This window comes from Oncorhynchus keta, chromosome 18 (genome assembly GCF_023373465.1).
Source record: "Oncorhynchus keta strain PuntledgeMale-10-30-2019 chromosome 18, Oket_V2, whole genome shotgun sequence".
NCBI lineage: Eukaryota > Metazoa > Chordata > Actinopteri > Salmoniformes > Salmonidae > Oncorhynchus > Oncorhynchus keta.
Window position 1 is genome coordinate 39,118,794 of NC_068438.1, and position 13,760 is coordinate 39,132,553.

At 45.8% G+C, this 13,760-nt stretch overlaps 1 protein-coding gene across 1 annotated transcript; it reads left to right on the forward strand.

Annotated features, from left to right (window-relative positions):
• Nucleotides 1-581: 581 nt before the first annotated feature.
• Nucleotides 582-7,047, forward strand: LOC118373600 (frizzled-4). The gene is made up of 4 exons (XM_035759784.2): nucleotides 582-1,491; nucleotides 3,538-4,065; nucleotides 4,899-5,044; nucleotides 5,170-7,047. The coding sequence occupies exons 1-4, from the start codon at nucleotides 1,225-1,227 to the stop codon at nucleotides 5,825-5,827; spliced, it is 1,599 nt and encodes a 532-aa protein (XP_035615677.2). The 5' UTR covers nucleotides 582-1,224; the 3' UTR covers nucleotides 5,828-7,047.
• Nucleotides 7,048-13,760: the final 6,713 nt, after the last annotated feature.

Genomic DNA, 13,760 nt, shown 5'->3' on the forward strand with positions numbered 1-13,760 from the left:
TACTGCAGACCAGTGGTTGCAGACCAGTGGTTACTGTAGACCACTGTAGACCAGTGGTTACTGCAGACCAGTGGTTACTGCAGACCAGTGGTTACTGCAGACCAGCGGTTACTGCAGACCAGCGGTTACTGTAGACCAGTGGTTACTGCAGACCAGTGGTTCCCACCCAGGGGTACTTGGCCTATCCGCAGGGGGTACTTGAGAAGACTCATTAGACTATAGGCTTACTGGTCAAATATACATAAGGGGGTAAATCAGGGGTACTCCAGGAAGAGGATAATTCCGTTGGTGGTCCAGTAACCGAAACATGTTGGGAACCACTGCTGTAGACTACGTCCATTAGAATGTCATGAACACTAAAGTTCAAGAGCTGAAGATGTGAGCCTGTGGTGGAGATGCAGCCTGTTTTTAAGACCATTAGTGATTTAAAAATACCAATACAACTATCCCGTTTCAGGAGCGAGACTGCCTTTTATTTCTAAAAATATGGCCAATAAAAATATGACCCAAGGCCAAAATAAATACTAGTTCTGTTCTGGATTTCGTCAGAAGAACTGTTGAGTCCGCTCTCTGACTCTGAACATGAGAAGAAAGAGAGCCACTGGCAAAATCCTCATCATAAAACCCCGCCCTTTTGAGTACTGTTCCGCCTTCTGATTGGCTCCTGAGACCTCTCCTGGCCGCTGGTTGGCTGTCCCTCGCGAGACAGACGGAGAATTTGTTCTTTACAGGAGTGGGACGGAAGCGCGAGGGCAGAACACGCAGAGACCGACCAGCAACCTGTCACCACAGCGTATAGAGCGCAGACCTAACAGAGTTACTATACCGGGAAACTGGAACGGACAGGGCTCCGGGATGTCTCCGATGTCTCGTCCGTGAGAAACCACATAAGGAACTATCGAAACAGACACTGCAAAGCGAGGCAGGAGTTTTAATTGCAAGGAAAATCTGGATATAACCGTTCCTTTAATTATTGCCGTTGGATACGTTGTTTCCAACTTTGCTTGACGGGTCGGAGTGGACTACCAACTGTGCTTCCAGTGGAGAGTTTCGTCTTGGCGAGACAGGAGCGGATATAAACAGCCGCTGACCGCGCACTCTGAAGTGGACTAATCTTTCCCCAGCACCGGATGGACTAGCCTACCAGGCAACGCCCGGAACCCAATTAGTTGATCAATTTGGATTCTTAGCGGGATTACTTTGGACCTTTCCCCCCTCGTAACAATGAGTCGGGCTGTGTGCACTCTTGCGGCGGTAGCGCTCTCCCTCGCACTGCTGTGCGGTCCAGGATTCATTGGTCTGGTGCGTGCATTCGGCGACGAGACAGAGGAGATGACGTGCGACCCGATACGCATCGCCATGTGCCAGGACCTGGGCTACAACGTCACCAAGATGCCCAACCTGGTGGGCAACGTCCTGCAGTCAGACGCCGAGCTCCAGCTCACCACCTTCACACCACTCATACAGTATGGCTGCTCCAGCCAACTGAAGGTACACACACACACACACACACACACACACACACACACACACACACACACACACACACACACACACACACACACACACACTTTTATATTTTACCTTTATTTAACTAGGCAAGTCAGTTAAGAACAAATTCTTATTTACAATGATGGCCTAGGAACAGTGGGTTAACTTCCTTGTTCAGGGGCAGAATGACATATTTTTACCATGTCAGCCTGGGGATTCAATCCAGCAACCTTTTGGTTACTAGTCTAACGCTCTAACCACTAGGCTACCTGCATATATTTTACTATCCTTGTGTGAACCACATTGATTTCCATTAAAAATCAAAATTTCCCCTAAACATAACCCTTACCCCTAATTGTTACCCTAAACCTAGCCCTAAGCCTAAAATAGCTTTTGTCCTCGTGGGGACCAGGGAAATGTCCTCACATGGGAGAATTGTCCTTGTTACGATCCTTGTGGGGACTGTGGCGGATTTCCGGTACCCACACACACTCTAGCTACTCCAGCCGACTAAAGGCACACACACACACACACACACACACACACACACACACACACACACACACACACAGGCTGGGATGGTTCTCAGGCTGGGATGTGTGATTGAGCAGGCAGTGTATAGTAGAAAGAGAGCACATGACAGAGTCGCAGGGAGGCAGCCAGTCTTGGTTCAGCAGCACAGATAATACATATCTGAGGAGAGGGCCAGGCCAGCTCCACATGGCAACAACAATACTGCCCTCAGTACTACTCTCTGTTAGGCCGCTTGTCTGCCTGAACCACCATGAAGCTGGAAATTAAATCCGTCCCATTTTGTCTTTTTCGTAAGGTTTTTATTGTCCTGGCTGAAATTACCAATGAGTACTGTCTTAGAAAAGAAGGTGCAATCTAGAACCAAAAAGGGTTCTTCGGCTGTCCCCATAGGAGAACCCTTTGAAGAACCTCTTTAGGTTCCAGGTAGAACCATTTCCACAAAAGGTTCTACATGGAACCAAAAATGGTTCTCCTATGGGGACAGCCGCAGAACCCTTTTGGAACCCTTTTTTAAGTGTAGTTATTTGTGTGATTAGATGGAAATGTCAGGATGAATACATCCAGTGCTGTTGATATTTACTGTGGTTTACCACTCCATAGTCTGTAGACACAGCAACCCACTGGAAGCTCTGTCTCTAACGACATCCCGTATCCTGACCATTGAGATATATTAACAAACATTCAGTCCATTTGTCAAATTCTAATTGATTTAAGAGCTTTTGTGGTATTATTGCGGCATTGTAGTTGTCTGGATGCTATAGGTTATTATGAGTTTGTTGTGATTGTCTGTCTCTTGTGGTTCAGTGTGTGAGCGTGGTATGTGAGCTATCTGGAGTGACGGATGTGAATGTTACCATTTCCTATCTGAGCACAGAAACATCCCTCAGATTAGGCTCGTTCTTTCTTACACACTCTCAGACATTCATCCGAGGAAATGGAAACTAGATCTTGCACATTTGCTTTTTCTAATAGGAAGAATCTCTCAGTTATCCACACACACTTGGCCGTGAACAGTGGCAGCACTCAGGTTACCTGCTGCGGAGGGAGGAAAACGGGCCTTCTCCAGCCCAGCTAGTGATCAGAGAACAGTAGCACAGCTCCAACAGAGAGAAGTGTTGATATGATATGGTCTCTCACCCACAATGCTGCCCAGTGCTTCCAATGCCACAGGGTAGGTCGCCCCTGTGGCCCTGAGACATTCATCTCTCCAGGGAATTATCTGTCCAACCATTCAATCACCTGTTTAGTTGTTGTAGTAGGTTTAATAATCATGTTGAAATCCCTAAAGGTTTCAGCACAATGTTTTCTGCCCAGTGGCTGGTTTTCCTGACTGGGCTTAAACAACAGTTCCTTTCATTTCCAGTTGTCTGAAATTAGAATAGGAAGCAGACTAAGGACCATGATGCAACACAGGGAAAGCAGACAGAGCAATGCACACAGAATCATCATAGAAACTATTTTAGAAATGAATTGATATGCAAAGATAACACCCCTCTGTCGCTCTCTCTCCAGTTCTTCCTGTGTGCGGTGTACGTGCCCATGTGTACAGACAAGGTTCCCATCCCCATCGGGCCGTGTGGCAGCATGTGTCTGTCTGTCAAGAGGAAGTGTCTGCCAGTCCTAATAGAGTTCGGCTTCGTCTGGCCAGAGCTGCTCAACTGCAGCCTGTTCCCCCCTCAGAACGACCACAACCACATGTGTATGGAGGGTCCGGGGGATGAGGAGGCCCCCTACCACCCGGTCCGACCCCTGCCCCCCCAGGAGGAGGAGTGCCAGGCCCTGGGGGCCGGACCAGACCAGTATGCCTGGGTGAGGCGGAGCCACAGCTGTGCACTGCAGTGTGGGTATGACGCGGGGCTGTACCGGCGCGAAGCCAAGGTGTTTACAGACGTGTGGATGGCAGTGTGGGCGGTGTTGTGTTTCCTCTCTACCACCCTGACCGTCCTCACCTTCCTCCTGGACTCAACACGTTTCTCCTACCCTGAGAGACCCATCATCTTCCTCTCCATGTGCTCCAACCTCTACAGCGTGGCCTACCTGGTGAGGACATAGGACTTAGAGCAGGGGTAGGTCGCCTGCTACTGGAGTGTTGCAGGCACTTCATGTTTTGATTTAACTGACCTGGAAAACCAGGTGTGTTCTAATTTAGGCAACCTGAACTGATTGCTTTGACTTAGAAACTTTTAGAACATATACATAAGTGTGTTCCAGCCAGTGACGCCTCCACATACAATCAAGGGTAACACAATAAAGCTTGAAAGCTTATTTCCATTGTGGTCCTTTTGGAGGGGGAAGGGTGGGGGCTGCAGCAAGGCTAGTAGTGGCAACAAACAATGACAGACAAAATGGTTTGTTTCATCAAATTAGCTAATTAGTACAGTTCAATTTCCTAATAAACAACTTTGGGCAGGTGCATCTCCCTTGTCTCACATACCCCTAATATATATATATATATATACATCAATCAATCCCTAATATATACAAGACCGGAGGCATACTGTACCTACAGGGTTGCCTTCCCCTGACTTCAATGATTCAACTAATGCTTAAAACACTGGGCTGTTTCTCAATAGTTTAAATTAGCCTCCTCTTCTTCATGATCACTAATATGACAGGTGGAAGCAGTTTGTTGTAAACCTGTCCAGTCCTTTCAGCTACCAGTGGTAATGAGGAAAGTAGAACATGACAGGAAGACATGCTAGATTACGTAGACCCAGCAATGGTCTCCTGGATGACCCCTGGTCTCCTGGATGACCCCTGGTCTCCTGGATGACCCCTGGTCTCCTGGATGACCCCTGGTCTCCTGGATGACCCCTGGTCTCCTGGATGACCTGGTTCATGTCTAACCCCTGTGTGTCTGTCTTTCCCTGTAGGTGCGCCTGACTCTGGGTCGGGAGCGTGTGTCCTGTGACCTGGAGGAGGCAGCGGTACCTGTTCTGGTACAGGAGGGGTTAAAAAGTACTAGCTGTGCCATTGTCTTCCTCCTGCTCTACTTCTTTGGCATGGCCTCCTCGTTGTGGTGGGCACACACACACAAACACAAACACACACACACAAACACACACAAAAGTATTAGACTGTAAGGAATATATTTGAATGAACAGTGGACTCCCAGCCTCTAACCCGTCTCTCTGCTCCTCCCAGGTGGGTGATTCTGACCCTGACCTGGTTCCTGGCTGCAGGGTTAAAGTGGGGTCACGAGGCCATTGAGATGCACAGCTCCTACTTCCACATAGCAGCCTGGGCAATCCCCGCCATCAAGACCATTGTCATCCTCATCATGCGACTAGTAGATGCTGATGACCTCACTGGGCTGTGCTACGTGGGTAACCTACAGCAGGAGGCAGTGACGGGTTTCGTGGTCGCCCCGCTCGCTGCATACCTCCTCATCGGCACTCTGTTTATCTGCGCCGGCTTGGTGGCCCTGTTTAAGATCCGCTCCAACCTGCAGAAGGACGGGGCCAAGACGGACAAGCTGGAGCGTCTGATGGTGAAGATCGGGGTGTTCTCTGTGCTGTACATGGTACCTGCGTCCACCGTGATAGGCTGCTACCTCTACCAGCTGTCCCACTGGGGGGACTTCAGGGCCAGTGCCAGGGACTCATATGTGGCAACAGAGATGCTGAGGATCTTTATGTCTCTGCTGGTGGGCATCACGTCGGGCATGTGGATCTGGTCGGCCAAGACCCTTCACACCTGGCAACGCTGCTCTGCCCGCCTTTGGAGGGATGGCCGGGCAGGGAGGAGCAAGCGGGCACCGGGGGACAGCTGGATAAAACCTGGCAACGAGACGGTGGTGTGAGTAGAGAGGGAGAGAAAGAGGGGAAGATAGGAACCGGGTGGCTTTTTAAAGCAAACCTGCCCCCAAACCCACTGCTAGTGCTACTACCTGATGTAGGAGAGTGAAAGAGAGAAGGACAGACTGATAAATAGCCCCACTAAGCAGACAGTGGTCTCCTTTGCCCACGTTGTCTGTGGTTCTCTCCCTACTAGCAGACTAACCCACTGCCAGAGAAGAGACTGACCCTGTTGCCTACAGCAGACTCTGGGCTGATCTATAGAACCTTCTGACTTCAGAGAGTTGTTTTAAAGGTTGAATTTACACTGGAGTCATGGTCCAGATGATGTACAGATCTAAACTACAGCCACACTGACATGCACTATGACTAGCTGATGTGGATGTAGCTTGGTTAATGTGCCTTATGTGGAACGGGAGGCTGGGCTGCCCAGCCAGCCACACTCTGGAGGCTATGAAGCTATGCCACTGCAACGGCACCTGGGATTTGTAGTGAATTGACTCTATGGTGCTGCAGCTAAGGCACCTGGGAAACGTAGCCCTTTGTCCTTTACCTCAGTGCTCCGCAAGCAGCACAGCTGACCTCCACCGACCTACACGCAGTCTTAATGAGGAAACAGACATTCAACTATGAACTCTGAACTATAACCCTTGACCTTCTTCAGTCACTCATGGAACCCTTAGGAATGGCGGTCAGTAATGAACTGGTGTAAGGTTATTTCTGTATTTCTTTTTACCGGTTTTGGAAGTGAATTAAGGGTTATTATGAATGATGTTAGACAATCAACCCCCAAAACACATTATGCAAATGCAATAATAAGCGAACAGTGAAACACACACAGAGAGTCACACTCATACAGTCTGTAGAGTTGCCCCTTATGCAATCCACTCCCATCAAATCTGCTGCATCAGCTGAGTTATTATTGCATTAAGCTGCAACCATTACAACACACACAGCAGAGAGACAGTCAAATACAACACACACACACACACACACACACACACACACACACAGCAGAGAAACAATCAAATACAACACACACACACACAGCAGAGAAACAATCAAATACAACACACACGCACACAGCAGAGAAACAATCAAATACAACACACACGCACACAGCAGAGAAACAATCAAATACAACACACACGCACACAGCAGAGAAACAATCAAATACAACACACACACACACAGCAGAGAAACAATCAAATACAACACACACACACACAGCAGAGAAACAATCAAATACAACACACACACACACAGCAGAGAAACAATCAAATACAACACACACACACACACAGAGAAACAATCAAATACAACACACACACACACAGCAGAGAAACAATCAAATACAACACACACACACACACACAGCAGAGAAACAATCAAATACAACACACACACACAGCAGAGAAACAATCAAATACAAACACACACACACACACAGAAACAATCACACACACACACACACACACACACACACACACACACACACGCACACAGCAGAGAAACAATCAAATACAACAACACACACACACAGCAGAGAAACAATCAAATACACACACACACACACACACACAGCAGAGAAACAATCAAATACAACACACACACACACACACACACACACACACACACACACACACAGCAGAGAAACAAACAAATACACCACACACACACACAGCAACAATCAAATACAACACACACACACACACACACACACACACACACACACACACACACACACACACACACACACACACACACACACAGCAGAGAAACAATCAAATACAACACACACACACACACACACACAACAGAGAAACAATCAAATACAACACACACACACACACATACATACACACACACACACACACAGCAGAGAAACAATCAAATACAACAACACACACACACACACACAGCAGAGAAACAATCAAACACACACACACACACACACACACACACACAGCAGAGAAACAACACACACACACAGCAGAGAAACAATCAAATACAACACACACACACACACACAGCAGAGAAACAATCAAATACACAACACACACACACACACACACACAGCAGAGAAACAATCAAATACACACACACACACACACACAGCAGAGAAACAATCAAATACACACACACACACACACAGCAGAGAAACAATCAAATACAACACAGCAGAGAAACAATCAAATACACACACACACACACACAGCAGAGAAACAATCAAATACACACACACAGCAGAGAAACAATCAAATACAACACACACACACACACACACACACACACACACACACACACACACACACACACACACACACACACACACACACACACACACACACACACAGCAGAGAAAAACAATACAACACACACACACACACAGCAGAGAAACAATCATACAACACACACACACACACAGCAGAGAAACAATCAAATACAACACACACAACAGACACAGAGAGAAACAATCTACAGCCTGTCTCTCGACTCTGTTACAGCAGAGAAACAATCATACAACACTCAACTCTGTTACAGCAGAAACTGTCTCTCGACTCTGTTACAACAGCCTGTCACAGCAGAGAAACTCTGTTACTGCAGCCTGTCTCTCGACTCTGTTACTGCAGCCTCTCACAGCAGAGAACAATCTGTTACTGCAACCACTCACAGCAGAGAAACTCTGTTACTGCAGCCTGTCAATCAAATCAGAGAAACTCTGTTACTGCAGAAACAATCAAACTCTGTTACTGCACGACTCTGTTACTGCACTGTTACTGCAGCCTCACATACACTCACTGCAGACTCTGTTACTGCAGCCTCTCTCTCGACTCTGTTACTGCAGCCACAACAGAGACAGAGGGACTGTTACTGCAGCCTGTCTCTCGACTCTGTTACTGCAGCCTGTCTCTCGACTCTGTTACTGCAGCCTGTCTCTCAACTCTGTTACTGCAGCCTGTCTCTCGACATCTCTACTGTGTTGCCAGTACAAGTCCTCTGGAAACAGGTCTCAAAATGAACCCATCATTCCCCATATAGTGACTACACTATGAGGAATAGGTGTCCTTTTGAAGTGTGATTTTAATAACCTGTTAGTACCTAAGACCTTTGGGTACTGCCAACCCCACAACCTCCATCAAGTACTTTTTTGTAAAGAGAAACAGGTGTTTTGATGTTTTTTAAATGTATTATAAGAAATGCTAATTTATCTTTGTAAAAATATATCAAAAACCACAAAAAAAGTTTATAAAAATAAAATACTTTTGTATCAGAAGAAAAATAAAAACGTTTTGGTTTTAAAAGGTGTTCTACTTGTAATTATTGTGTGTGAATGTTGGCCCATTTATAATCCCATTATAACCATTGTAATATATGATATACCATTATACCTGGATTTAAATCAGCACTACATCAAGTCTAACTCTAAACTGGATTTAAAATGAACTCAGATTTTCTGGATAATGCCATAGATAGCTCTTTCGTCCCACCCCACACACATGCGGAGACCTCACCTAGGTTAACTGATGCCTCCAGAGACGAAACCTCTCGTCACCCAACGCATAGGTTTCCCTCAACTCTACTCACATTCTACCATAACCTTGTCTGTACATTATGCCTTGAATCGATTGTACCACGCCCATAAATCTGCTCCTTTTACTCTCTGTCCTCAACGCACAAGGTTGGTTCCAAGGTCTTCGGATACCATGTTAACAAACAGATCACTGACCATTTCGAATCCCACCGTACCTTCTCCGCCCTGCAATCTGGTTTCCGAGCTGGTCGTGGGTGCACCTCAGCCACGCTCAAGGTCCTAAACGATATCATAACCGGCATCAATAAAAGACAGTACTGTGCAGCCATCTTCATCGACCTGGCCAAGGCTTTCGACTCTGTCAATCACCACATTCTTATCCGCAGACTCAACAGCATTGGTTTCTCAAATGACTGCCTCGCCTGGTTCACCAACTACTTCTCAGACAGAGTTCAGTGTGTCAAATCGGAGGGCCTGTTGTCCGGACCTCTGACAGTCTCTATGGGGCCACAGGGTTCAATTCTCAGGCAGACTCTTTTCTCTGTTATACATCAATGATGTCACTCTTGCTGCTGGTGATTCTCCGATCCACCTCTATGCAGACAACATCATTCTGTATACTTCTGGCCCTTGTTTGGACACTGTGCTAACAGACCTCCAGACGAGCTTCAATGCCATACAACTCTCCTTCCGTGGCCTCCAACTGCTTTAAATGCTAGTAAAACTAAGTGCATGCTCTTCAACCGATCGCTGCCTGCACCTGCCCGCCCGTCCAGCATCACTAATCTGGACGGTTCTGACTTAGAATATGTGGACAACTACAAATACCCAGGTGTCTGGTTAGACTGTAAACTCTCCTTCCAGACTCACATTAAGCATCTCCAATCAAAAGTTAAATCTAGAATAAGCTCCGTATTTCGCAACAAAGCATCCTTCACTCATGCTGCCAAACATACCCTCGTAAAACTGACTATCCTACCGATCCTTGACTTTGGCGATGTCATTTACAAAATAGCCTCCAACACTCTACTCAGCAAATTGGATGCAGTCTATCACAGTGCCATCTGTTTTGTCACCAAAGCCCCATATACTACCTACCACTGTGACCTGTACGCTCTCGTTGGCTGGCCCTCGCTTAATATTCGTCGCCAAACCCACCGGCTCCAGGTCATCTATAAGTCTTTGCTAGGTAAAGACCCACCTTATCTCAGCTCACTGGTCACCATAGCAACACCCACACGTAGCACGTGCTCCAGCAGGTATATTTCACTGGTCACCCCCAAAGCCAACTCCTCATTTGGCCGCCTTTCCTTCCAGTTCTCTGCTGCCAATGACTGGAACGAATTGCAAAAATATATATCTCCCTCACTAACTTTAAGCATCAGCTGTCAGAGCAGCTTAGTATCTCTACTTGCACATTCATCTTCTGCTCATCTATCACTCCAGTGTTTAATTGCTAAATTGTAAAGATTTTGCCAATATGTCCTATTTATTGCCTTACCTCCCTAATCTTAATTTACACACACTGTATATATACTTTTATATTGTGTTATTGACTGTATGTTTGTTCATTACATGTATAACTCAGTGTTGTCTGTGTCGCACTGCTTTGCTTTATCTTGGCCAGGTCGCACTTGTAAATGAGAACTTGTTCTCAACTGGCCTACCTGGTTAAATAAAGGTGAAATATTTTTTTTTTTTTTTAAATGGACCATTACCTAATGCCAATCCATTGCTAATGCACGGTTCAATGCTGCCCTCTAGAGCTTCATAGCTGTAACTACAACCTAAAAGTCAAATCGGTCCTCCTTGAGACCAACTCCAAACACAATCAGAGTGAGTGAGTGAGTGAGTGAGTGAGTGAGTGAGTGAGTGAGTCAGTGAGTCAGTGAGTGAGTGAGTGGGTAAGTGAGTGAGTGAGTGAGTGAGTGAGTGAGTGAGTGAGTGAGTGGTGAGGAGGGCGAGGTGTGTATTGAGACTGAGCGCTGCAGCGGAGTCTCGTCGTGAGTGAGAGAAGACAGAGCAGCACACGCGCAGGTCGTGACAACTTTTTACCAGTTGTAGGTTGGCTATTTAAATTGTCATTATGGAGACACCTATTTCCAACCCTTTTTTCATAAAACATATTAACGTGCAAGAACTGATGCGCATCAAAAAATAACGGTGACAAAGCACAGGAAAACGACCTTAGGCATGAGATACATTCTCTCAGAGGTGGTTTAAACTGCATTCTAATGTCGTCGTTGCTCATGTAAAACCATATCATTCGAAGGGTTTTACGCACGACTCGCATGCTGCGAGAGTGGACATTTGAAATGGGACATATGGAACTCACTTGCATGCTTCTGTTATGGTTAAAAGTCCACAATGAAACTGACATTAAATGTGGAGAATGACACATTTGCATATGTTAGTCATCAAGTAGCCTATTTATTTAAATGTTATACTAAATTCAAATAAATGTTATTTAACCTTTATTTAACTAGGCAAGTCAGTTAAGAAGAAAATATTTACAATGACGGCCTACCCCAGACAAGCCCTGACCCGGAAGATGCTGGGCCAATTGTGCTTCGCCATATGGGACTCCCAATCATGCCCGGTTGTGATAGAGCCTGGAATCAAACCAGGGTCTGTAGTGACGCCTCTAGCACTGAGATGCAGTGCCTTTGACTACTGCGCCACTCTGGAGCCCAATGTAGGCTACTGTAGCCTAGCATTTATACAATATATATGTTAAAATGACAATATCACTGAGTCACTGCAAATCAATTTGTGCCACTTGTGTATCCTACCTGGAGCAGTGTTGTTATGCGATGGTTAACGGCCTTGTTTAGAAAATGAAATTGGAAGTCATCAATTGTGATCATGGTCACCAACTCTCTCTCTCTCTCTCTCTCTCTCTCTCTCTCTCTCTCTCCCTCCCTCTCTCCCTGTGGATGTGGCTAATTTGTAAAAAATGACCCTCTCCTTTAACAGGAAGCCAGCTACAAAAATAACAACGTTAAAGCTGTGATTCAGCGAATCACTGCCTGATTAACCTGTTGGCCCTATGTACGTTTGTGTGCATGTTTGTATGTGCATGTTTGTGCGTGCGTGTGAGTGAGTGTGTGTCTACGCCTGTGTATGTTTTGATCTTAGGTGTTAGAAGCTAAATTGAAATTCCTTCTTAATTTGCTCAATAACGTTAAGGAGAAAGGGCAGGGGAGACAGTCAGCTCACGCCTGGCTGATATTACTGTGAATGCAGAGAGATTGTCAGAGCAGTACTCCCATGTTCACCCCAAATACCACAGAGCTCAGAGACCCTCTCTCTGTTTTATATCCAACAGAAAGGTTATTCATTGTTTGTATGTGTGTGTGTGTGTGTGTGTGCGCGCGTGTGTGTGTGTGTGTGTGTGTGTGTGTGCGTGCGTGCGTGTGTGTGCGTGTGCGCGTGTGTGTGTGTGCGTGCGTGTGCGTGTGTGTGTGTGTGTGTGTGCTCGTGCACTTGTGTGACTGTTCCGATTTCTTATTGTCCTCCCTTAGCCAGAATCCTGCAGCTGTTAACTCTTGGCTGGGTGAGGTTTAAAAATATTTTCCCACAATGCTCAGTCCCTTCCCTGTTTGGACAGATAAGATAAATGGCCACAAGGGGACCCTCCCTCATATAAAAGCATTGGATTAGTTTTTATTTTATTTATTTATTTTTTAGCATTGTATTAGTTGAAGCATGAGATTGAGTGAACATTCACCATATATCTTGTGTAGCCTCAACAGCAGTGTTAGTGGGGTGATGCTGTAGTGATTCTGGTAGTAAGGGACTATTTCTGTCTCCCTCTTTCTGTCTCCCTCTTTCTGTCTCCCTCTTTCTGTCTCCCTCTTTCTGTCTCCCTCTTTCTGTCTCCCTCTTTCTGTCTCCCACTTTCTGTCTCCGTGTCTTTGGCATCATTAAAGTGAAGACTGTTATTTTATCAAATCAATTCTCTGTCATTATTATTACGTGATTAAACTAACCATGTAAATGTAATTAACTAGGATGTCGGGGCACCAAGGAAAATCTTCCGATTACAAAGTTATAATTTTCCTAGTATAACTCTTCAGATATTTTAATATCTGATCAATTCGTCTTCTAATAATTAATTATTCTTTACCTCACATTAGTCTCATTCCAAACGTTGTAAGGTGTTGGTTATCTGCACGAACCCAGCTTTCACTATGAATCATCCATACACCAATTGGCTTAATCATTTATTTACTAACTAACTAAATAATCACAGAAATGCATAAAGAAACAAACAGTAGATATGTTTCAAGGAATTGATAGGGGAGGTTCCTTAGTGGGTGAAGCCGATATGACGGCTTGGTGGGGAAGTGGGTGTGGACTGAGAACAGAGGAAAAGACTAAAAAAGAATCACTACACAGTT